General features: G+C 35.9%; 2 protein-coding genes across 9 annotated transcripts; both read left to right on the top strand.

Annotated features, from left to right (window-relative positions):
* Positions 1 to 6,401: 6,401 nt before the first annotated feature.
* Positions 6,402 to 15,168, top strand: LOC109147151 (myosin-11). 3 transcript variants are annotated; one of them, XM_019294788.1, is made up of 9 exons: positions 6,403 to 6,636; positions 7,729 to 8,027; positions 8,085 to 8,147; positions 8,231 to 11,602; positions 12,068 to 12,881; positions 12,978 to 13,630; positions 13,935 to 14,085; positions 14,170 to 14,251; positions 14,765 to 15,168. In XM_019294788.1, exons 2-9 carry the CDS (start codon positions 7,818 to 7,820, stop codon positions 14,865 to 14,867), a joined length of 5,448 nt encoding a protein of 1,815 aa, XP_019150333.1. In that variant the 5' UTR covers positions 6,403 to 6,636; positions 7,729 to 7,817; the 3' UTR covers positions 14,868 to 15,168. The 3 variants fall into 3 exon arrangements, with proteins under 3 accessions (XP_019150332.1, XP_019150333.1, XP_019150331.1); XM_019294787.1 differs by having other exon boundaries at positions 6,402 to 6,636; positions 7,729 to 8,147; positions 12,068 to 12,857; XM_019294786.1 differs by having other exon boundaries at positions 7,729 to 8,147.
* Positions 15,169 to 17,289: 2,121 nt separating this feature from the next.
* LOC109147154 lies at positions 17,290 to 20,892 on the top strand. 6 transcript variants are annotated; one of them, XM_019294793.1, is made up of 10 exons: positions 17,291 to 17,519; positions 17,657 to 17,715; positions 17,826 to 18,098; positions 18,984 to 19,044; positions 19,252 to 19,376; positions 19,831 to 19,893; positions 19,994 to 20,118; positions 20,291 to 20,430; positions 20,507 to 20,513; positions 20,642 to 20,892. In XM_019294793.1, exons 1-8 carry the CDS (start codon positions 17,441 to 17,443, stop codon positions 20,424 to 20,426), a joined length of 921 nt encoding a protein of 306 aa, XP_019150338.1. In that variant the 5' UTR covers positions 17,291 to 17,440; the 3' UTR covers positions 20,427 to 20,430; positions 20,507 to 20,513; positions 20,642 to 20,892. The 6 variants fall into 6 exon arrangements, 3 of the variants coding, with proteins under 3 accessions (XP_019150338.1, XP_019150335.1, XP_019150337.1); XR_002048559.1 differs by having other exon boundaries at positions 20,291 to 20,513; XM_019294790.1 differs by having other exon boundaries at positions 20,507 to 20,892.
* Positions 20,893 to 22,431: the final 1,539 nt, after the last annotated feature.

A 22,431-nucleotide genomic window follows, 5' to 3' on the forward strand; every position in this document is an offset into this window, starting at 1 on the left:
GCAGCCATGTTATAAATGTGGTTGCAAAGGACATTGGTCTAGGACATGCAGGACTGCAAAGCATCTGGTCAAGGCTTACCAAAAGATGCTCCAGCAGGAAGAAAGACAAAAGAAGAAAGATTATAGGTAATCATCTTTGCCTGAAGCAAATGCCCTCATCTTAGGGAATGATGACCTGCTAGGCGAAGAACTAGCTGATTATGGAGATCAGGAGTGATACTCCTATTTTTTCTCTCTTTCCCTTATGGACTTCAATTTTACTTCATGCCTTTGTGCATGTTTATATTTGAACTCTTTTGTCCTATATGAATAATGGATCCTCTTTTTTTGAATACTTTTGTTCTATTTGAATAAATACAATGGATCTTTCTTACACATTATCTTGATACCCATTCCTTTTCTTTAGAGATATGGGAGACGAATCAACCCTATGTTTGGTTGATTGTGCGACTACGCACACTATTCTGACAGACCGAAGATTTTTTCAAACGTTCAAGGAACACAAAGGCAAGCTTTCAACCATAGCGAATGATGACATTCCTATTGTGGGCTCCGGCAGAGCTTCACTTATTCTTCCTAATGGAACAAAGTTGATAATTGATTCAGCCCTCCTATACCCTCAATCAAAAAGAACTTTGCTTAGTTTCAAGGATATTCGGTCCAACGGTTTCCACATAGAAACTAAAACTAAAAACAATACTGAATTCCTCGTTTTGACCCAAATGGTCAATAACCAGAAAAAGGAAATCGAAGAACTTCCTTCCTTTTCTTCAGGCCTGTATTATTCCTATATCAGGCCCCAACTCTCCTGCGTTGCACTTGCAATGAAATTTAAAAATACACATTCTTTCAGTCTATGGCATGACCGCTTAGGTCACCCTGGGCAAACTATGATAAGCCGAATACTTTCAAATTCAACTGGACATAACCTTCTTAGGACATACATCCTTTCTACAAAAGATTACACATGTGTTCCATGTGCACAGGGAAAACTTATTGTTTTGCCCTCGCGTCTTAAGATTGATTTTGAGTCACATGTCTTCCTACAGAGGCTACAAGGTGATATTTGTGGACCAATTCATCCTTCATCCGGAGCATTATGATATTTCATGGTCCTTATTGATGCTTCCACTTGATGGATAAATGTGTGCTTGTTGTCCACTCAAAATATGGCATTCGCAAAGTTCATGAGCCAAATCATTAGGTTGAATGCCCAATTCCTCGATTATCCTATTAAGAACATAAGAATGGATAATGCTGGTAAATTCACCTCGTCAGCTTTTGGCGATTATTGTATGGCCATGGGGATTAAGGTGGAACATCATGTACCATACGTCCACACCCAGAATGGTTTAGCTGAATCCCTTATCAAAAGAATTAAACTAATAGCTAGACCATTACTGTAACGGTCCAGCCTACCAGTCAATTGTTGTGGACACGCAGTGTTGCATGCTACAAATCTAATATAACTCCGGCCAACTGCAAATCACGATTATTCCCCTCTACAACTTGTACGTGGTAATGAGCCAGACATTTCTCATTTGCGTGTCTTTGGCTGTGCGGTTTACGTACCTATACCACCTCCGCATCGTTCTTCCATGGGCCCGCAGCGTCAGTTAGGTATTTATGTTGGGTATGAATCCCTTTCTATCATTAAATACCTCGAGCCTATGATAGCAGATCAGTTTACTGCACGGTTTGCTAACTGCATTTTTTATGAAGATCATTTCCCGACATTAGGGGAGAGAAAAACCTAGCTTTGAAAAAATGTCACGAAATTTCATGGGATGAAAAAGATCTTCAGTATCTTGACCCACGTACTAATCAAACTGAACTTGAAGTTCAGAAAATAATAAATTTGCAAAAACTAGCAAATAATCTGCCAGATGCGTTTACTGATTATAAAGGAGTAACTAGGTCCTATATTCTTGCAGAAAATGCTCCATCAGGAATAATTGTCCCCAAAGGACCAAATACTAACACCGACACTATCCAACGCCAGAAGCGTGGAAGACTAGTTGGTGCAATAGATGTAAATCCGCGAAAAACTAAAAACAATAAACAATCACAGTTACTCCAAAATCGTCCTAAAGACGAAAAACCCAGTGTAAATGCACATGCTACAAATAAATCTAACACTGGGAATACGGAACACCTTCACCAAGATATAATAGCAAATGAAAAAGACTTGTTGAAGTGAATATAGAATCTGCCATAAACTTTCTCGAAACAGGAGAAAATCTTAATAGAAATGTAACAGTCGTCGACGACCAATTCGCCTCTACAATTGCTCTACACATTTCTTTCAATAATCTGGATCCAGAACCAAAAACTATAGTGGAGTGCCGGAAGCACTCCGATTGGTTGAAATGGAAAGAAGCAATTGAGGCTGAGCTCAACTCGCTAAATAAAAGAAAAGTGTTTAGTCCTCCTGTACTTACCCCTAAAGGCGTGATCCCAGTAGGATCCAAATGGGTATTTGTACGAAAGAGGAATGAACAAAATGAGGTGGTCAGATACAAAGCAAGACCGGTAGCTCAAGGGTTCTCACAGAGACCCGGAATAGATTTGAACAAACTTACTCTCCTGTCTTATATGGCACATCGTTCCGTTATCTAATATCTCTAGCAGTAAAAATGAATTTAGAAATGCAGTTAATGGATGTTGTGACTGCATATTTATATGGGTCACTAGACGCTGACATTATATGAAAGTACCCGAGGGCATCCAAAATCCTTTATGTAAAGGAAAAAACAAATAAAAATATGTTCACCGTAAAACTACAAAAGTCATTGTATGACTTAAAACAATCAGGAAGAATGTGGCATTGTCGATTGAGTGAATTCCTCTTGAAACAATGATATGAAAATAAAGATATTAGTCCTTTCATCTTTACAAAGAAATCAATTGATGGTCTCTGTATTATATCCATCTTTGTAGATGATATAAATATCATAGGGACACACAAAGATGTCAAGAGGGCAAACTTGTGTTTAAAAGAGGAATTCGAAATGAAAGACTTAGGTAAAACCAAGTTCTGTCTCGGCCTGCAGATCGAGCACCTCCCTGGAGAGATATTCATACACCAATCCAAGTACACAGACAAGTTATTGGAGAAATTTTACATAGATAAATCTCATCCACTTAGTACTCCAATGGTAGTCTGATCACTTGAAGTTGATAAGAACCCGTACAGACCTAAAGAAGATAATGAGGATATTCTAGGACCAGAAGTCCCTTACTTAAGTGCCATTGGAGCACTTTTGTATCTTGCCAACTGCACTAGACCTGATATTGCATTTTCAGTAAACATGCTAGCTCGATTTAGTGCTACTCCAACCAGAAGGCATTGGAATGGCATAAAACATATCCTCAGATATTTACAAGGTACAAAGGATCTTGGGCTTCTATTTAAGAGAGACCAAGACACCACATTAGTGGGATATGCGGATGCTGGTTTTATGTCTGATCCGCATAATGCTAGATCTCAGACTGGATATGTGTTCATTTCAGGAGGTACTGCTATATCATGGAAATCAGTTAAACAAACATTAGTAGCTACCTCGTCAAACCACTATGAGATTATTGCTTTATACGAGACCTCCAAAGAATGTGTATGGTTGAGGTCATTAATACACAATATTCAAGACTCGTGTGGAATAATGAGTAATGGAAAGATCCCCACTGTACTGTATGAGGACAATGCAGCATGTGTTGCACAAATGAGTAATGGATATGTTAAAGGTAATCTCACCAAACATATTACACCAAAATTCTTTTATCCACATGAACTCCAGAAGAGTGGTGAAATACGGGTCCAAAAGATCCAATCAAGTGAAAATCTGGCAGATTTATTCACTAAGTCCTTACCTACATCTACTTTTGAAAAGTATGTATATAAAATTGGTATGCGTAGATTAGGAAGGCTGTTGTCTTCAGGGGGAGCAACAACACCTTAAATATAATGAAATTATTAGTCCAGAAGATTAACTCATTCACTTTGATCCAGAAGATCAAGATATATTATTATGATTTATACCTAAACCCATAAGGTTTACGGTTGTACTCTTTTTCCCTTACTGAGTTTTTTTCCCATAGGGTTTTCTCAGTGTAAGGTTTTTAATGAGGCAACCGAAGCGACACATGCATTACCCATATGTCGTGTACTCTTTTCTCACATAGATTTTCCCACAGGATTTTTCTAGTGAGTTTTTAATGAGGCATGGATATGGTTAAATAATGTCCAAGGGGGAGTGTTACAAAATATTTGAATAATGGACATTATTACTCTTTAATACTATTGATTAGCCATTAGTGTATTGCTTTGTAACTGTTATTCCTTTGTATTATATAAAGTTCATTCCCAATAATAAGATGGCTGATTCTTGGAGAGTTGGAGTCTTCATCTTCTCTCTACTTTTATATCTCTACATTCTCTATTTTATATTATATTGTTCCTGCAAATCCACCGGCTAGGAGCTAACGAGCCAACGGGCATCAACATCTTAACAAAATTTGATCTTTTGAGATGCTTTGTCATTTTATGTTATGTTAGGCTGAATTAAGTGCCCAATATGCTTTGTGATTTTTAGTTGAGCAATCACGTTTATGGATTTATGTGATTGGTGGGATGAGGATGATCACACATTGACTTTGATAGATATCCCCTTAGAATTTCCAAGTAAAAAATTATTCTTGATTTTTTTATGGCTTTAATGGATGAGATTCTTTGCTTTGAGATTTTTGTGATTCTGTACTCTCTCAAGCTGTGGGTTCTAAATTAAATGTTTCTGGTGGCAACTATTAATATAGAAGTGTAACCAACAGATTTATATAGCCAGCACATTGGATATATGCATGAAATTTCATTGAGAGCAGTCATAAATAATACTAAAGAAGGGTTGTATTTAAGCTTGATGTGCTTTGTAATTGGTCATTTGATATCCATGTCAAAATGGTAGGAGAAAGTGCAGCACTGCAGTAGCTGGTTTAGGCATAGCAACCTAAAGTTGTGAGGAGGTTGAATTGTTCAACACAAATTTTAGCTTTAATGTTTTATTATTCATTAAACGTAGGGTTAAATGATATCATGTAATAATCTTGTTATCTCAAGTAGGTCTGACTATAACATATATTTGGAGGTTAGGTCTCAATTTGAAGCATCTATGTGACACAACAACAACATTCACAAGTGTTTGATCTATTCCTACTTGGGATAGAATTTGACTTTAACAAAATGCGCAATGCACTACCGTCACTATATATTGTACCATGAACCGAGCTCCCTGATTCTCCAAATTTGGGATATACTCATTATGATAATGAAAACATCCATCCTGTCGCTTTATTGGATGTGGGTTCTGGTGGCAACTATTGTGGGTTTCTTGATTTTTCTGTGGCTTTACTTGATTATTTCTCTCAAGCTGTGGGTACTAAATTAAATGTTTCTCGTGGTAACTATTAGTATAGAAGTGCTAAGATAGAAGAAGAAGATGCAAAGTGGGTGTGTGACAATACCCTCCTCTCTACAATGAAGAACAAAATAGAAGAGATGGAATAAAGTGAATGAGATAATATGAAATGATGCAAGTACCCTCTTTTCAAACAGCCACGGAAATACAGACGGAGGTCCAAAATTATCCTCGTCACAATAAGCGTGTCAATAAATTATCCAAATTTTGTATGGAGGACTAAAATTATTCGTGCCACTATAAATCTATGACCAAAAATGTCTTTTACTCAAAAATCCTTTATATAATAAAGCTATATGGTTTGAAAAATAATTAATGTTATAATTAATGCCACAACATCCTTTATTATATATATAAAAAAAAGCATAACATTTAAAAAATAAAATAGCTATATATTATATAATCATATAAAAAATATATTTTTGAAAAATAAAATAGCTATTTATTATATAATCATATAAAAAATGTGTTCAATTAGAGTTTAAATTTACACATACAAAATTTAAAATTTACTTTCCAAATGTAATTATCTTAGTTATTATTCGTACTGTAAAAATTATAATATAGATGAAATACAATTAAAAATAAATCAATGTAATTATGTAAATTCTCTCTATAAGTTTTGAATATGCACATAATTAGAGATTATATTAACCATACAAAATTATAATTTTAATATTAATTTTAATTTTAATTGTAATTTTGTATTCTATAAAAATAATAAATACTTGACCAATGGAAGCTCAAAAATATTATTATATTAAATAATTTAAAATATTTTAGTTTTTCTATTTTTTATTTATATTTATAATAACATAATTTTTTTCCGTGCATCTCGCGGGTGAATTACTAGTATAATAATAAGCAAAAAGTGAAAAAAACACACACTATACTCCATTCTATCAAACTATATTTTGGTGTAAAAACAAAAATAATACGTAGTATATTTTTGGTGGTGTGATGAACCAATGAACTAGGGACAAGTAGTACACCGAAGTGTCATTTTGCCAGCAAAGTAACGTTCAGATATAAAAGCCTCAGCAGCTCATAGTGTTTCGTAGCTTCGCAAAATCCAAGATCCACAACTCTTCCTCAAGTCTCGACATCCTGGACCAAATCTCGACAATCCCATTTGTAGAAACCCAATACACATCTCATTTTCTAGGTATATTGAGTTTGAAATTTATGATTTTCTCGTAATTTTCTTGTTGTTTTAGGGTTCTGCTAATTTCCTTGTCTGCTTGGTTGAAATATGTGTTTCTTAAACTGCTCTCGAAAACAATATGTATATATTTTCATTGGGGCCGGTGCTAGATTGAATATTTTGTTAAGTGTGTTGTTGTGGTTATGTTATGATTGTTCTAGATGCCTGAATCACGACAGGCTTATGAAAATGGCACTGCTTTCGTAGAACCAACAGATGTTAATCAGGTTTTGAATGATTGGAGTTTGCCTAGACCGTTTATCATTCTCTTTTGAAGTTTATTTGATTTTAAACGTTTCTAACAATGCATAATTGCGTGGATAGAATTTGTTTGTTCTTTTGCAGTGGATCCCCTGATTTATGCTTGTGTTGACTTTGGTATTTCAATATTGCTTCTCAAACTTCTAGCCTTTGCCTTAATACTATACCAAACTGTGGTTTCCTGTGGGGTTTTCATAGATGATTTGGAACTTTTACACTGTATGTTGGGGCAAGGGATAGTTGCGTCTGGACAAATAGTGCATCTTGGCATATTCATGTGTGTCAATTCCAATAGTCTTGTGAATGGCTTGGCTTAAAATTTTTTCCCGTCTGTTCAGTTCTACTGCAACATCTGGAATACAAAACTACTCATCAGTTTGGTTATCTGTATACATACGTTGTTGTAGGTTACACATTTAGTGATCATTCAAAATGGCATTTAGTCTGGGGGTTAACCCCAGCTAAGATGGCTAAGGATACAAACTTGTAACCACAAGGCCACGAGTTCGAATCCCAACCTTCTTGGTTTGAGCCAGTCAGCTATGGGCAACTTAGGCTGGTTTACTTCCTTGTCATCCTTTGTCAGCTACGGTCACAAGGTGGGGTTTACCCAGTACACACCTTCTGGTAGTGGCTGCGGGTTTCTCTCGTCATCCAAAAATGGCATGCAGTCTTAAATGAAGTGTATATTACTGTGTTAATAACTTGTAGTTCTTCTGATTGTCTCAATGAATAGCTTCAGAGTTTCATGAATGTTGGGTGTAAAATAGTTCTTGGTCAAACTGCGTGTAGGTGCTTGAGTGCTTTCTCATGCCAATAAACGTAATGGGGAGTTGGTGAGTGTATCCGGCTTTGAAGAAAGTGAGACAAGTGATGTAATAATGGCTGAAGATGCGGGAAGAGAAGATATGTTTGTGGACTGTCCAGATGAGATAACTCCTGATACCCCACCACAGAAAATGGTTGAAAAATATTATGTACACAACACTGAGTTTAAAGAACCAAGTAATGAGACGGAAACACAATCTTTGAAGGCTGAGACAGAAGAGTTTAAAGAACCAAGTAATGAGACGGAAACACAATCTTTGAAGGCTGAGACAGAAGAGTTTAAAGAACCAAGTAATGAGACGGAAACACAATCTTTGAAGGCCGAGACAGAAGACTTGCAGACGTCTATTGCTGCTGAAGATAACTTCACACAAGAATATGAGGTCAGTTTTATGAGCAGTAGGTTTCATAAATTACTTTAGTTCCTATGCAATTTTATTAGTATCATATTTTACTTGCTATGCAGGAGGAAAGAGCTGTACTTGTGAGAGAACTGGCTCATCTTCGTAACCAACTCAAGTCCCTTAATGAGGATCAATCATCAGTTAATACAAATGACAACGTATTGGTTAAAGATCATCAAACTAATTCAGATTTAGCATCCACTGCATCTTTGCGTGAGATGATATCTGATTGCTGCAATTTTCTTAAAGATGCTATGTATGAACGCTCTCATACTGAGACCAGGATAAGGGAACTCGATAGACTTTTACACATGAAGGATCATGAAATTGAGGTTCTCAATACAAAGGCTACTGAGTTCTCTGTATTGAAGGATGTTGCTCTTTCTCATTTGAATTCTGAACAAGAGGATTCTTTACGCATGTCTGAAGTCCAACATGAGACAGAGCAGAAAGTTGGGGAAATTGCAAACGGGATTTTAGCTTCTTTGGCAATGCTAGCCCATCAAGAAGAATTACCAGATGAATCTGTTTTGGGGAAAATGTCTCATGTCCAAAAACAAATTGATATATTAGTTGAGAAGCATAAGTTCTTCCTTTCTCAAATTGACCAAGTTAGATGTTGTTTGGCTGAAGTTGTGCCAGACCTTACTGTACAGGATGAAATGGGAATATTTGTTGTTGCACGTGAAAAGCTGATTGAATTAAAAACAGCAGTAAACTTGTCCCAAAGCCTTAGTCATTTAGGTGATGAAAATAGAAATCTGATGGAAGAACTTGATAAACACAAAGCAATGCTTGAGAATGCGAATTCAGAAATTGTCAAGCTGAATGTTGAAGCTGAACAGGAGAAGACAAGGTATACTAACACCAAAGAGAAGCTTAGCTTGGCTGTGACAAAAGGAAAAGCATTAGTTCAGCAGCGTGATGCACTGAAACAATCACTGGCTGAGAAAACAAGTGAGCTAGACAAATGCTTGGTTGAATTGCAAGAAAAGTCTAATGCTCTAGAGGCTGCAGAACAAACCAAGGAATTGTTGGTAAGAAGCAATGAGTTAGCTACTTCACTGCAGGATGCCCTCTCTGAAAAGGACAGTATACTTCAGAAATGTGGAGAAATATTATCAGAGACTTATGGAGAGCAGCTTCCGCTAACAGATATCTCTGAAAATGTCAGGTGGCTTGCAGATGAGAGGAATTCATTAAAGGGCATATACCTTGAATTTCAAAAATTTACAGAGACCTTATCATCATTTGATTTTCCAGAAACTGTGCAATCAAGCGCAATTGATGCTCGCCTTTCTTGGCTCCTGGAATCACTTTATCTGGCTAAAGAAGAAACTGGAAAGTTACAGGAGGAGATGGCTGCATCAAAAGAGGCTGCAAATAACAAGATTGATCAGTTAATGACTTCCCTTTTGATGGAAACACAGGAAAAGAACTATCTTCATGGGAAGTTACAGGAGGAGTTAGCTGCAGCAAGAGAGGCTGCAAATAGTGTGATTGAAAGCTTAACCACATCACTTTTAGTGGAAACACAGGAAAAAAGCTATTTTCAGGAAGAACTGGGCAATTTAACACATGACTATGAAGAGATTGTCCAGAAAGAGCATTACATGTCACTTGAGAAGGATCGTTTTGTCAATATGCTGCTAGTGGCAGCTGGGATCAAATTAGATGATCTAGAATTGGTCTGCCATCAGCAGTCTGACACATCTGTAATCATTGAGAAATGCCTAGCTAAGATAAAAGAGGAGGGTCATTCCTTTCGATCTTCTCATATTGAATTGGAATCTTTTCAAAAACTCCAAAGTGCTTTGTATACTAGGGATCTAGAGTTGAAAATGTATGAGCCAATTCTTGCTGAAGAGATGCTGAATAAAACAGAATTGAAACATATGTCAAGTGAGTTGGTGGTGGCCACTAAAGAACTTAATGCAGTGAAAGAAGAAAGGAATTCTTTGCAAAAGAATCTTGAACAATATGAGGAGAAAGTGGCCTTGCTTAAGGAAAAGTTGTCTATGGCAGTTAAAAAGGGCAAGGGAATTGTTCAAGAGCGGGAAAACCTGAAAAGAACATTGGATGATAAAAATGCTGAGATTGAGAGACTAAGATCAGAACTCCAGCAGCAACTGTCTATTTACAGGGACTGCAAAGACCAGATTGATAAATTATCAGCTGATGTGGACCTCTTTCCTAAACTAGAGGCTGATCTTGTTTCTATCAAGGACCAGAGGGATCAACTAGAACACTTTTTAGTTGAGAGCAATAGCATACTACAAAAAGTGATGGAAACAATAGATTCTATTGGTCTTCCAGCTGTTTCAGATTTTGAAGGGCCTATGGAGAAGGTCAAATCTCTTGTTGGCTGCTTTGGAGAATCCGAGAAGGCAAAGATAGAGGCAGAACAAGAGTTGGCAACGGTGAAAGATGAAGCCAATACTTTACTCAGCAAGCTATTCGAGGCCCAGACAACCATAAAATCATTGCAAGATTCCTTATCTGTTGCAGAAATCAGTATCTCTCAGCTTCAAGAAGAGAAGAAAGAACAGGAGTCCTCTAAGATCTTAGTTGAAGAGGAATTACAAAGAACAATAGATGCCTTGTCCATTACAGAGAGCAGTATATCTCAGCTTCAAAAAGACAAAAATGAACTAGAATCTGCAAGGATCTTACTTGAACAGGAATTACAGAAAGTAGTAGGTGAAGCTTCTACTCAAACAAGTCAGTTTGCTGAGGTCTGTGCAAGCCAAAAATCACTTGAAGATGCATTATCATTGGCAGAGAACAACATCTTGGTACTCAAGAATGAGAAAGAAGAGGCTTTACTTAGTAGAGACGCCACTCAAAAGGAATTGCAGAAACTAAAGGAAGAATATTCTGTTGATAAAGGTAAACTTTCTGAGGCTAATGACACTATTCGTTCCTTTGAAGATGCATTGGGTCGGGCAAGAGAAAACATTTCCCTTGTTACTGAGGAAAACAGCAAGACACAAATTGGTATTACTCATTTGGAGAATGAGATAAGGAATCTCAAAGAGGAGGTTGAATCAAAAAATAGCAAGCTTGCTGATGCCTCAATTACTATAAAATCACTAAAGGATGCATTGCTAAGTGCAGAGACCGAAGTTTCTGATCTTGTTAATGAAAAGAAAAATGCTGAACAGGAGATTTCTGAGCTCAATGTCAAATTGAGTAACTGCTTGCAAGAGTTGGCTGGATCCCGTGGGAGCATAGAGACGAAAGATCTGGAATTGTTAGGTCATGTCAAGAGTCTTCAGTTGCTTCTGAAAGATGAGAATTTACTTTATGTAGCATGGCGAAGTTTTGAGAAAAAGTTTGAGAGCCTTAAAGAATTCAATGTTCATCTTAAAGAAATTGAAGACTGGTTTCCTGAAGTGCATTTCAAAATGTTGCAAGGTCATTCTCTCTTAAAGGTAATTTTTCTGCTTGGTAAACTGTAAACAACCTCTAGATGTGGAACTTCATCAAATTGTTCAGTTTAGTGCAACATTTAATTTGCTTTTATACCAGCTGCATATAGTATATTTAAAACCAGAAACAATCTCAAATTTTCAGTTTGACTTTGTCAAATGGAGAACTCCATATGTTTTTCATATCTTTCAGACACAAGAATACACATTTATACAAGAAGATATATACTAAGGTGAGGATCAGAATTAAATCCCTAAGAATATGTACAGTAATCCCTAATATCATGTTGAATATATTCCTACCATGTATAATGTCTAACAGACTTATTACTTCTAGCAAAGTACTTGACTTCCTTGTATGAAGTACAAGTGTGTTAAAAATGTTTGTAAATGTGTGTATGTCTGTTCTGTGTTATATGGACTGAGTTGAACTTCTGTGCATTTATAAATTTTCTTCCCTCCTTGTAGGATGATTCTTCAATGACAACAGCCTTGCTAACTGGCCTTGACGATGTTCCAGATATAGAAATGGCTAATGGTGAGCTGAATGCATTGGATGATGAGAGCATCAAATTCCAAATCTCAAAAACTGTGAAAGCATTCCATCATAGGAACAAAATACTCACTGAAAGGTTTGAAGGATACTCTACATTGATTGGTGATTTGATCACACTTGTTCAAAAGCTCATAACATCTCTGAAGCAAAAGACGGAAGATATGGACACAGATCGACAAGCACTGGACAATAAAATTGACATGATGGAAGGGAATCTTAAGGTGTTGTTTTCTGCTTGTATTGATGCAACTCGAGAACTGAATTTAGGGCTGCAGAATGATTTTTCGGAAGCGAGCTCGAACTTTTATCTAGAAAAATTGGATGACTCAATGATATCAGATAATTTTGGTGATGATGATTCTGCACGGCTTCCTGTATTTGATCACAGCAACTTTGAAAAGGCTGCTGAAAAGCTGCTAGTTGCTGCTAGACTTTGTCAAAATCTGAAGAAACAGTTTCAAGATGCAAATAATGAGATGGTTGAAACAACCAAAGACTTGCAGAACAAATTGAAAGAAACCAGTATTGCTTGTGAAGGAGCTTTGGAAGAAAGGGAGTTAAACAGGAACAGGATCTCCCAGCTGGAAAATGATCTAGACAATGCACAAAAATTGTGCAGCGAGTTGAGGCTTAAATTAGAAGATCATCAGGCAAGAGAGGATCGCTTGAAGGAGACAGAAGCAGAACTTTCAGCTCTTAAAAGTATGGTTTCGTCAAGAGCACGGGGTAAATTCCTGTTTGTTTTAGTTTTCCATGTTGAAGTTGTTTACTTTTGAATATCATGTTATCTTATGTTTTCTTGAAATTTTATATAATTTTTAGAGGCTGAAGACTATCTCCTGTCAGCATCTCAAATGAAGTCCCTCTTTGAAAAGGTAAATAAGATTGAGATGCCATTAGGGGGTGCTGAAGTGGGGAATCAGGAGATTCATGAATCAGATGATTTGAGAAAACTCTTTTATGTGATTGACAGTTTTACTGGATTGCAAAACCAGTTAGACTTGTTGTCTCATGACAAGAAAGAGTTACAGTCAACTCTTGGAAAGCAAAACTTTGAAATTGAACATCTGAATGAAGAAATGAAGAAAGTCAAAACTTATGAGAAAGACTGTAAAAAGATGAAGGATGAGTTGTTAGAACTCACAAGAGGTTTGGAAAATGTTATTCAGAAGTTGGGAGGAAATAATTTGGTTGGGGCTCAAAAAGTAGCTGGTGTTTCAGGATTATTACCAATACTTGAAAAGCTGGTCGTGGCCTTAATATTTGAATCGGAAAATTTAAAATCCGAAAAAGAGAAACTTGGTGCACAATTGCTGGAGATGCAAAAGGTTGTTGATGAGTTATCCGGCAAGGTTAAGTCTCTTGAAGGTTCTAATCAAGTCGAGGTTATCCCAGGGGAGATCAACCAGAAAAGAGATGTGTTTGAAGTGGCTTCCTTGCCTTCTGAGTCTGAGATTTCTGAAATTCAAGACATGGTAAACTTGATTACATTTACCATACATATTTGTTTTCACTGTAAACTCTTCTCAGCACACCTCTTTTTGCTGTGTTTTTTGGTTCATTACTTGAGTTGCACACATTATTTGCTTCCTGTTTTATTAATCATTAGTTGACTTCAGATTGTTATCGTAAACAGCTTACATGTCCATTTGCTAATGATTTTTTCTAATTTACTGGCACATTTCTATTTCCTATTGGAGTTGTTAAGAAATGAGCTGTGTGATACTTGTATATGAATACTGACTGAAGAATCACGTTCTTACCTTATTACTACTGCAGGGCCCAACCAGTAATAATAGCGCATCTACTTCTGTCCCTTCAGCTGCTCACGCTCGAACTCTGAGAAAGGGTTCTACAGACCACCTTGCACTTACTATTGATTCTGGATCTGAGAGATTATTAAATGATGATGAAGCCAATGAAGACAAAGGTGTTTTTTCTTAGGATTAACACTTGTGCCTAACAAAACAACAATTGAAGCTTGTGAACTTACAATACGCCTCATATCTTGCAGGTCATTTGTTCAAATCCCTTGTTACAACTGGTCTTGTTCCAAGACAAGGGAGAATGCTTGCTGACCGGATTGATGGAATTTGGTAAATTCTTGTGACTATCTTGCTTTCTTATATGCATTTTCCACTTAAGAATAGTGCCAGAAATGCAATCCGTTGACTTAGATTAGAGGATCGAGTCTCACTAGCGGCAGTGTGGGAGCAACCTTTCAAAATGAAGGGGGCTCCTTGTGCGCAGTGAGCAAAAGTCTAGTCTTTGTTGGTCAGTTGAGTCACCATGATTTACCCCTCCACAAACTGTCGGGCCGGGGTGTGGGGCGCATAGGGTGGGCGATTTCACCTTTTGTCACAAGATTAGAGGACAATTTATTTCCCAGATTTTACAGAAACCATTATTATGAATGCCACATGTTATTGCTCTCATTTAACCAATCAAAACTACATAAATTTGCATCTCCCTTTTCACTCATTAAACCCATAAAAACACTAATTTTGTAGGAATCTTTACTTGGTAGCACATAATTGCCCGCATCTAGGAGGTTTATATACATTGAAACTGGATTATCAATCTAATGGCTTCTTTTCCAATTTATTCAGGGTATCGTCTAGCCGAGCACTGATGAGTCGTCCACAAGCAAGGATAGGTCTCGTTGTTTATTCCTTGTTGCTACATATTTGGCTGTTGGGCGCCATATTGTGATGTGCTGGTGATTGATCTTCCAGTAAAACATTAGATCTCTACTCTCCGTTGATGATTATTTTTTACTTTGTAGTTGTAGCAATAGAGTGCCTGTCAAGCCTATCATTCTTTTACACTATTCCATAGCAGTCCAAAGTGCCTGAAATGTAAATGGTATATATGTTTTTTTTTTCTTCCTTGTAGTACACATTTACAGAGAATGGAGATTGACCTTGAGACCCTCTTTTTTATACAGTCTCAAGTCTACCTCATTGGACAATGAGGTCGTTAACAAATAATATATGCAAACACATTTTAGGAATCCAGAGAACTCGGTTATAATTATTGTCCTTTTCACTTTATTGCCTGTCTTTTCTTAGCTTCTCTTAATTATTTTGAAAACATTAATTCGGGAGTTTCTTAGCTTCTCTTAATTATTTTGAAAACATTAATTCTGGAGTTATTGAGTGGAAGAGATTAATTCATTCTTAACCAAACATTAAGGATTCGATCCTTGATTTTGGTATAAAGCAGTTTCAAATCTTCAGACCAATCGTCTCACCCATTATTTAGATATACCAATACCACAGATTGAAACAAGAAATCAAACTCTCCATACAGTCTGGTGAGCTGAAAGATTTCATTAACTATGACAAACTCTCCATACAGTCTGGTGAGCTGAAAGATTTCATTAACTATGACAAAGTAACTGAAAAAAATGTATGGAAGTGTGATAAGTGTTTAATTTCACTTATTTTAAATATCATATTTATAATGATTTTTCTTGTATCTCATTAGTTTGATGGACTATGATGCTCAATTCATTAATATATATTTTTTTTAGGAATTTATGCACAAATATAACAGAATATGCAATTTGTAACATGCTGAGAGTATGTTTGTCATATCTCTCGTATGAAATCCAATTGAGGTGATTCAAGTTTCCATGAAAATCAAAGACAATCCTCTAAGACTTTCATGTTCAAAGGTTTCAAAGATTCGAGACAAATCATGGTGAAAAAAGTGGATGGATAGATTTCGACACACCCAAACACATGGTCCTGCAATATGCTAATGGTATTGCAATCATATCTCTTTCATATGAAGTTCAGTTCAGGTGTTCATAGACAATCCTCTAACACTTTCTTGTTCAAAATTTTTAGAGATTTGGCCTAAAACATGGTAGGCTACCCTAGCCAGGGAACAAATAATATTGTGAACTATAATTTATATTGTAATGCTCATTTCAATGTATTATATATTTATTTTTAGATAGTATACTAACAATGACTTAAAATAAATTTTAGAAAAATTATACTTTCCGTCTCTAAATTATGTGGTAATTGTAGAATTCGTCTCTACTTATTAGCTATGCTTACTTCTTGTTTTTAAACTATAATTGACAATGAATTTTTATTGAGTTAATACCCAAAATAGTCCCTCGACTATGTCGTAATTACCAATTTGGTCCTCGACTATCATTCTTACCCAATTAAGTCCTCAACTATACAATTTTTACCCAATTTAGTCCTTTGTCAATTTGACTGTTTGTTGACTGTCAAAGTGGAAATAAAGTTGTAATTTTACAAGTTTTCTCCTTCCTCCGCATTTAGCAGCGCTAAACCATGTAGCAATAAGCTCCGGTTGGGTTCTAAACCTGTCAGTATCGAAGTAGTGGTTGTGCATCGGATAGCCCATGAATTTGATTTCCAACGATTTTTTGACGATCGAAATCTGATCGGAGTGTATTGATGCATGGTTTGGCGCTGCTAAATGGAGAGGAAGGAGAAATCTTGTAAAATTATAATTTTATCCCGACTTTTGACAGTCAACAAACAGTCAAATTAATACAGAGGACTAAATTAGGTAAGAATTGTATAGTTAAGGACTAAATTGGGTAAGAATTATATAGTTGAGGACTTAATTGAGTAAAAGTTACATAGTTGAGGACTTAATTGGGTAAGAATGTTAGTTGAGGACCAAATTGGTAATTATGGCATAGTCAAGGGACCATTTTAGGTATTAACTCATTTTTATTTTAAATAGTTCGTGCTCACTTTTCGTCTCTAAGTTATAAGTAATATTAAAAATTTTGTTCTTAATATTTAATTAAAAAAAATTGTAACGTTATTTATAGATTAGAGACTAAAAATGAACATGACCAACAAATAAAGACGAATCTTACCATTATAACTTATGGACAAGAAGTAAAATTAAAAAATGAATGAAATTTTTAGTACACTACAAACTAACCTAGTATAATGTACCCGGGTTGGACTTCCATGAGGAAGGTTGTGAGTTCAAGCCTCAATGGAGGCGTTATTAGCTCTTTGTGTTTCAGTAAGTTGAGAAAGTATATGAACAGATACTACAATCTAATAGAGCTAGTAGCATTAAAAAAAAAAAATAAAACCTAGTATAATGTGAATATGGTGCTTGGCAGCCTAACTTTTGTGCGGTGGTGGTTAAGAACCAACATAACTTCTGCTGTTAAATGAATTTGAAGGCCATATCCAACGACTCTTAACTGAGATGGATACCTTCAAATAGTTCCCCAATTAAGCTATTTGGTTGCGTTATCGTTGATTTCATTGATGGATTTGGTTACTATGAATTCTTGCTGGAAGTTGAAGTCTTCTGCTTTTACATTCCTCACTGATTCTAGCGCTTCATGTAAGATTCTGATTTCTCTTTCCAATAGCTTTCAAGATTCATTGTTCTACGATTTCACACAAAAGCTCATCTTTATGGAATTCAATCAGAGGTTATTTCGAGCTTTAACAGTGCAAAAATGGTGAAATTCCCACCAGGTTTCAAATTTTGTGCCTCTTGTTATTCACCAGGGCTCATCCCCAGTTTATTGCACAGTGTGAGTTCTCAATTTCATAGTTCAATAGCGTGTATTTCGCCGGAGAAATAAAACCTAATTGTAATTTCTGGTGATTTGTTGTATGTTTCTTTCTCTGTTGTTGAGACCAGAGATATAGTAGAGCTGATATTAGAGCTTTCGCAAGTCCAGTCAAGAAATCAAGAATAAAACGCAGAAAAATAAAAGAGAACACTACATTACCCGAGAAACTTGTGGTGGATGATTGTAACATAGAGGATGAGTTGCAAGACAAAAATGGCACACCCACTTCAGATGTAGGGGAGGTTGAGAATTCTCAAACACTCCCATCTAGGACCTCTGTGCTTCAAGCATGCACTATTACCTCTGGTTTAATATGCCTTTTGGGTTTTCTCATTCGTCAGGTGCAATTTACTCTCAACGTTTTATTAATAATTGGATATACTGTATTAGGGAAAAGTGTCTAAACATTACTCGAAAAGTCAATTAGGCTCATAACTTTTCAAAATGTGCAGTTAAACCCATAAACATGTTATTTTGGAGCATTGAAGCCCAAAAACTGGTTGGTGACCTGTAAATGCAGGTCACTAGGGTTTCGGCGACCCTCTGGCGAGATTCCGGGGGCAAGTTGGTATGCCTTCTCTAGTAGCTGGAGACCTAGTCGCCTTCTCCAAACGCTACCGCGCGACCGTTTGACGGTCACCGGTCGCTGGTATTTGTCCTCGGAGTCTCTTTGAAAATTGGTCGGAGGGTCACCGGAACCTTAGTAACTTGCAATTACTGGTCATTTTTGGGCTTCAATGTTCCAAAATAACATGTTTATGAGTTTAACTGCAACTTTTGAAAGTTTAAGGGTCTAATTGACTTTTTGAGTAAAGTTTAAGGGCTTATTTGACCCTTATATATATATATATATATATATATATATATATATATATATATATATATATCTGAACACACACCTGTTACTTGTACTCTTTTCCTGTGTGCATTTTTAAGCATGTGAATGTGTGTATATTAATGTATACCATCTTTCTTTCATATAACATAGGAAACTGATGTAATTTACTTTAATTTGATGACATTTCTTGATATTGTTTGTCATTTTAATTAAAAACAATTTTTTTTATGATATCAATTCCAAAAAGTCAACTCATATCTGATATCATCCCATTACTTTAATGCTCTTCTCATTAGTAAGGCAGTAACTTCCAGAAACCATCTCTATTTCTACAATAATTTTAACTGGAACCTAAGTTGAAATTTATAGTTTCTTGGCTAATTTGCAGGCCTCTCATTTTGCATCAACAGAAGGATTGCCAGTTGCAGACTGCTCTGTTGAAATTTCTTGTAAGATCGGGTCCTCTTTATCCTTTGCACAAGTAGTTTGTAATGTAACATTCTATTATATCATTCTGGCAACATGAGATATCTTCATTTTATCTCTGTGTAGTTGCGTTTGCTTTTCCATTTACAAATTACAACTATTGGTTAATGAATTTCATTGGAGTTCATGTTGCATTATATAGATTTCACTGATAGTTTACTCCAATACAGGGGATTTTCAGATGTGGCATCTTGAGTTGATTACTGGGCTGGTTATAATAGTATCCTCATGCCGATATTTACTGTTGAAAACTTGGCCAGATTTTGCTGAATCCAGTGAAGCAGCAAATAGACAGGTATTGTTGTTTGAGATCATTTTCTTTATATTTTTGGATGGTTTCATCTTTTCATCAAGCTCCATAATTGACAGTAAAGTTCTTGTTAAGTGTACGCAGAACCACTGAATTCCTAAATGATGTTCCAATTAAAAGAACAAACCTTTGTTCTACATTCCATGCTTTTCTTGCATAGAATTTCTAATTTGCAATGGGACTTTACCTTTGTTAAAATTTAAATAGGGTCCCACAGGTGGCTAATGATACCACCCGAGCAGTAGAAGGAGAGTTAATATAAAAGTAGGAGTATCATTGCTCTGATCAGTAACGTACAATGAAAAACATGTATTTATAGGCTTATTATAATAACAACTAAATTCTATCTCATAAAAACTTGTAACACTAATTTCTAACAACCTACATGCTTTCAGTCAACTTCATTATCCTCTCTCTGAATTTGCAAATGATGCTTCAGGTTCTTACTTCTCTTGAACCTTTGGATTACATTGTCGTGTCGTTTCTTCCTGGAGTTAGTGAGGTATGCACAGACAATGGACTTTCGTTCGTACCTTTCACAGTTGTGCTTTATTGAATTTCAAAACTGATTCCAAGCTTCAATGGGTATTTGCATCCAACAGGAGTTTCTTTTCCGTGGTGCACTTTTGCCTCTCTTTGGTGCCAAATGGCCAAGTGCTCTGGCCGTTGCTGCAGTCTTTGGAATATTGCACTTGGGCAGCGGCCGAAAATATTCATTTGCAATCTGGTATTTATTGAGTTGGAGCCTTTCATTAGTTTATTTATTCCCCCTTAAACTAATGCATTATCATTCTATGTAATGCATGTTCCATGTATATTGTACATTCATGATCCATTTCCTCTCATCTTTTTCCTTCATTAGCTGGATTCTAATGAATTAGCTTATGATAACTTTTTAGGGCGACATTTGTGGGGCTTGCCTATGGCTATGCTACAATTTCAACATCAAGCATTATTGTGCCAATGGCTGCTCACGCTCTGAATAACTTGATCGGAGGCATCTTATGGCGCTATACATCAAGTTCTTCGAAATAGATTGGTAATGTATTATATATGTGCACTCTACTAAAACGGTGCAACCAGATTTTTGTCTTTAACTATTGGTTGTTATTAAGGTTTGGCCTAACGAGAATCTGTTGGAATCACGACCCTCGAATTTAGCAAGGTTTGGCCTAACGAGAATCTGTTGGAATCACAACCCTCGAATTTAGCATGAGCCTATACTCGTAACTTGATCAAGTGGAATGCATTCTCTGATACATAAACTTGCCTCCACTCTAGTGTATCAGTTTGGAGCTCGGCCCTGGCTTTCAAGTATTATTCTCCTTACTGCCATATAGCTTGTGTATACTTGTAGTTTTTGTATTTGATTAATACTTAAAGTGCTGTTATTCTCAGATTTTCTCAATGTTGCTGCTTATAATTTTATCCAACTCTAGTCAACTTCTGACTGGCAAGGAGTGAAGCTTCAGCTATGGATTCCATGGGGAGAATCTCCTTGAAACAAACACTAGTCCATCATAAAGTACTAGACAGACAATTGAAGAATCTTTTGCAACACAAGCTTCTCCCAAATTGCCTACTAAATCACTGTGCATTGTGGATCCTGGTCCAATACACATAATTTGACTTCATAATGTACAAAATTTATATTTATAATACACATACACATAAACACGATATAATGAAGACACAAACACGTAACATAATACACATAATTCATATTCATAATGTACAGAATTCATGTTCATAATGTACATAATTCATGTTTATTATATCATGTTTATGTGTATGTGTATGTGTATTATGAACATAAATTCTGTACATTATTATGAAGTCAAATTATGTGTGTAGAATCAGGGTCCATAGTGCATTGTGGATCTTGGTTCACGATATAACGATCCCTAATTCTTAAACCACTGAGCCAAGTCGTGTGGGCTTCTATAACACAATCTGACTAGACTAGACATAGAGAGATATTCCTACGCGGATCTATAATAATCACCTTGTTGGAATCCCGAACCATAATAAGGCAAGGAGGATGTTGAATTGGGTAGGATTTAGTTCCTAGACCACCTAGAGTGATATAATAGGGATACAATGGGTATATAAAAAATAAGAGAGACTGACAAAGCATGTAACCTTGCACATCTTTTACACTTGTAGGCTGTAGCACATCTAGAATCAATCAAATTAATCCTTATTACATGTATTTTGAGATTCAAAATCTTCCAAATAGATGTCAAAACACTTATTTAAATAAGGACATGTACATAGCATAATTGATTAAAGAAACATAATGAAGAATTGGTTGAGGTAATGCAAAGAACTTGGTGAAGAAATTCAAGTTGGAAAAGTGCTAAAGATGCTAGGACTCCGATTCTCACTTCTATAAAATTTGTTCGAGATGATAATGGTACATTAGTGGATTCTACACTAAATAGAAGCATAATAAGAAGTCTATTATTTCTCAAAAAAATAAGTCTATTATACTTGACGACTAATAGGTCAAACATCGCATATAGTGTTGGTGTGTGTGCAAGACATCAAGCTAACCCAAAAAAGTCACATTTGGTTGCTATTAAAAGAATTATCAAGTATATTAAAGGTACGATTAAGTATGGAATATGATTTTCAAAGATAATAACTACAATCTGGTTGGATATTATAATGCAGATTAGCCAGACAATGTAGATGACCGAAATAATACTTTAGGAAGATTTTTTTTATTTTAAATAGAAAAAAATCTTGTTTTATGATTAAATAAAAAAGCACAACTCAATTTCCTTATCTAGTGGAAGCAGAGTACATTACAGAATGCAACCGATGTACTCAGTTACTTTAGATGTGTCAAATGTTGAACATGTTACTATGAGTCTATGGCTCTTATATGACAACACAAGTGATATTAATATATCAAAAAAATCTTGTAATCAATTTGGTATTGTTCATAGTAACTCTTGTAATAGGTCATATATCAAAGAATGAAATGGGTGGGAATTAAATTGACCAACTATTGGGGTGAAATAGTATTGGGACT

The sequence above is a fragment of the Ipomoea nil genome, unplaced genomic scaffold (genome assembly GCF_001879475.1).
Source record: "Ipomoea nil cultivar Tokyo-kokei standard unplaced genomic scaffold, Asagao_1.1 scaffold1977, whole genome shotgun sequence".
NCBI classification, from domain to species: Eukaryota; Viridiplantae; Streptophyta; class Magnoliopsida; order Solanales; family Convolvulaceae; genus Ipomoea; species Ipomoea nil.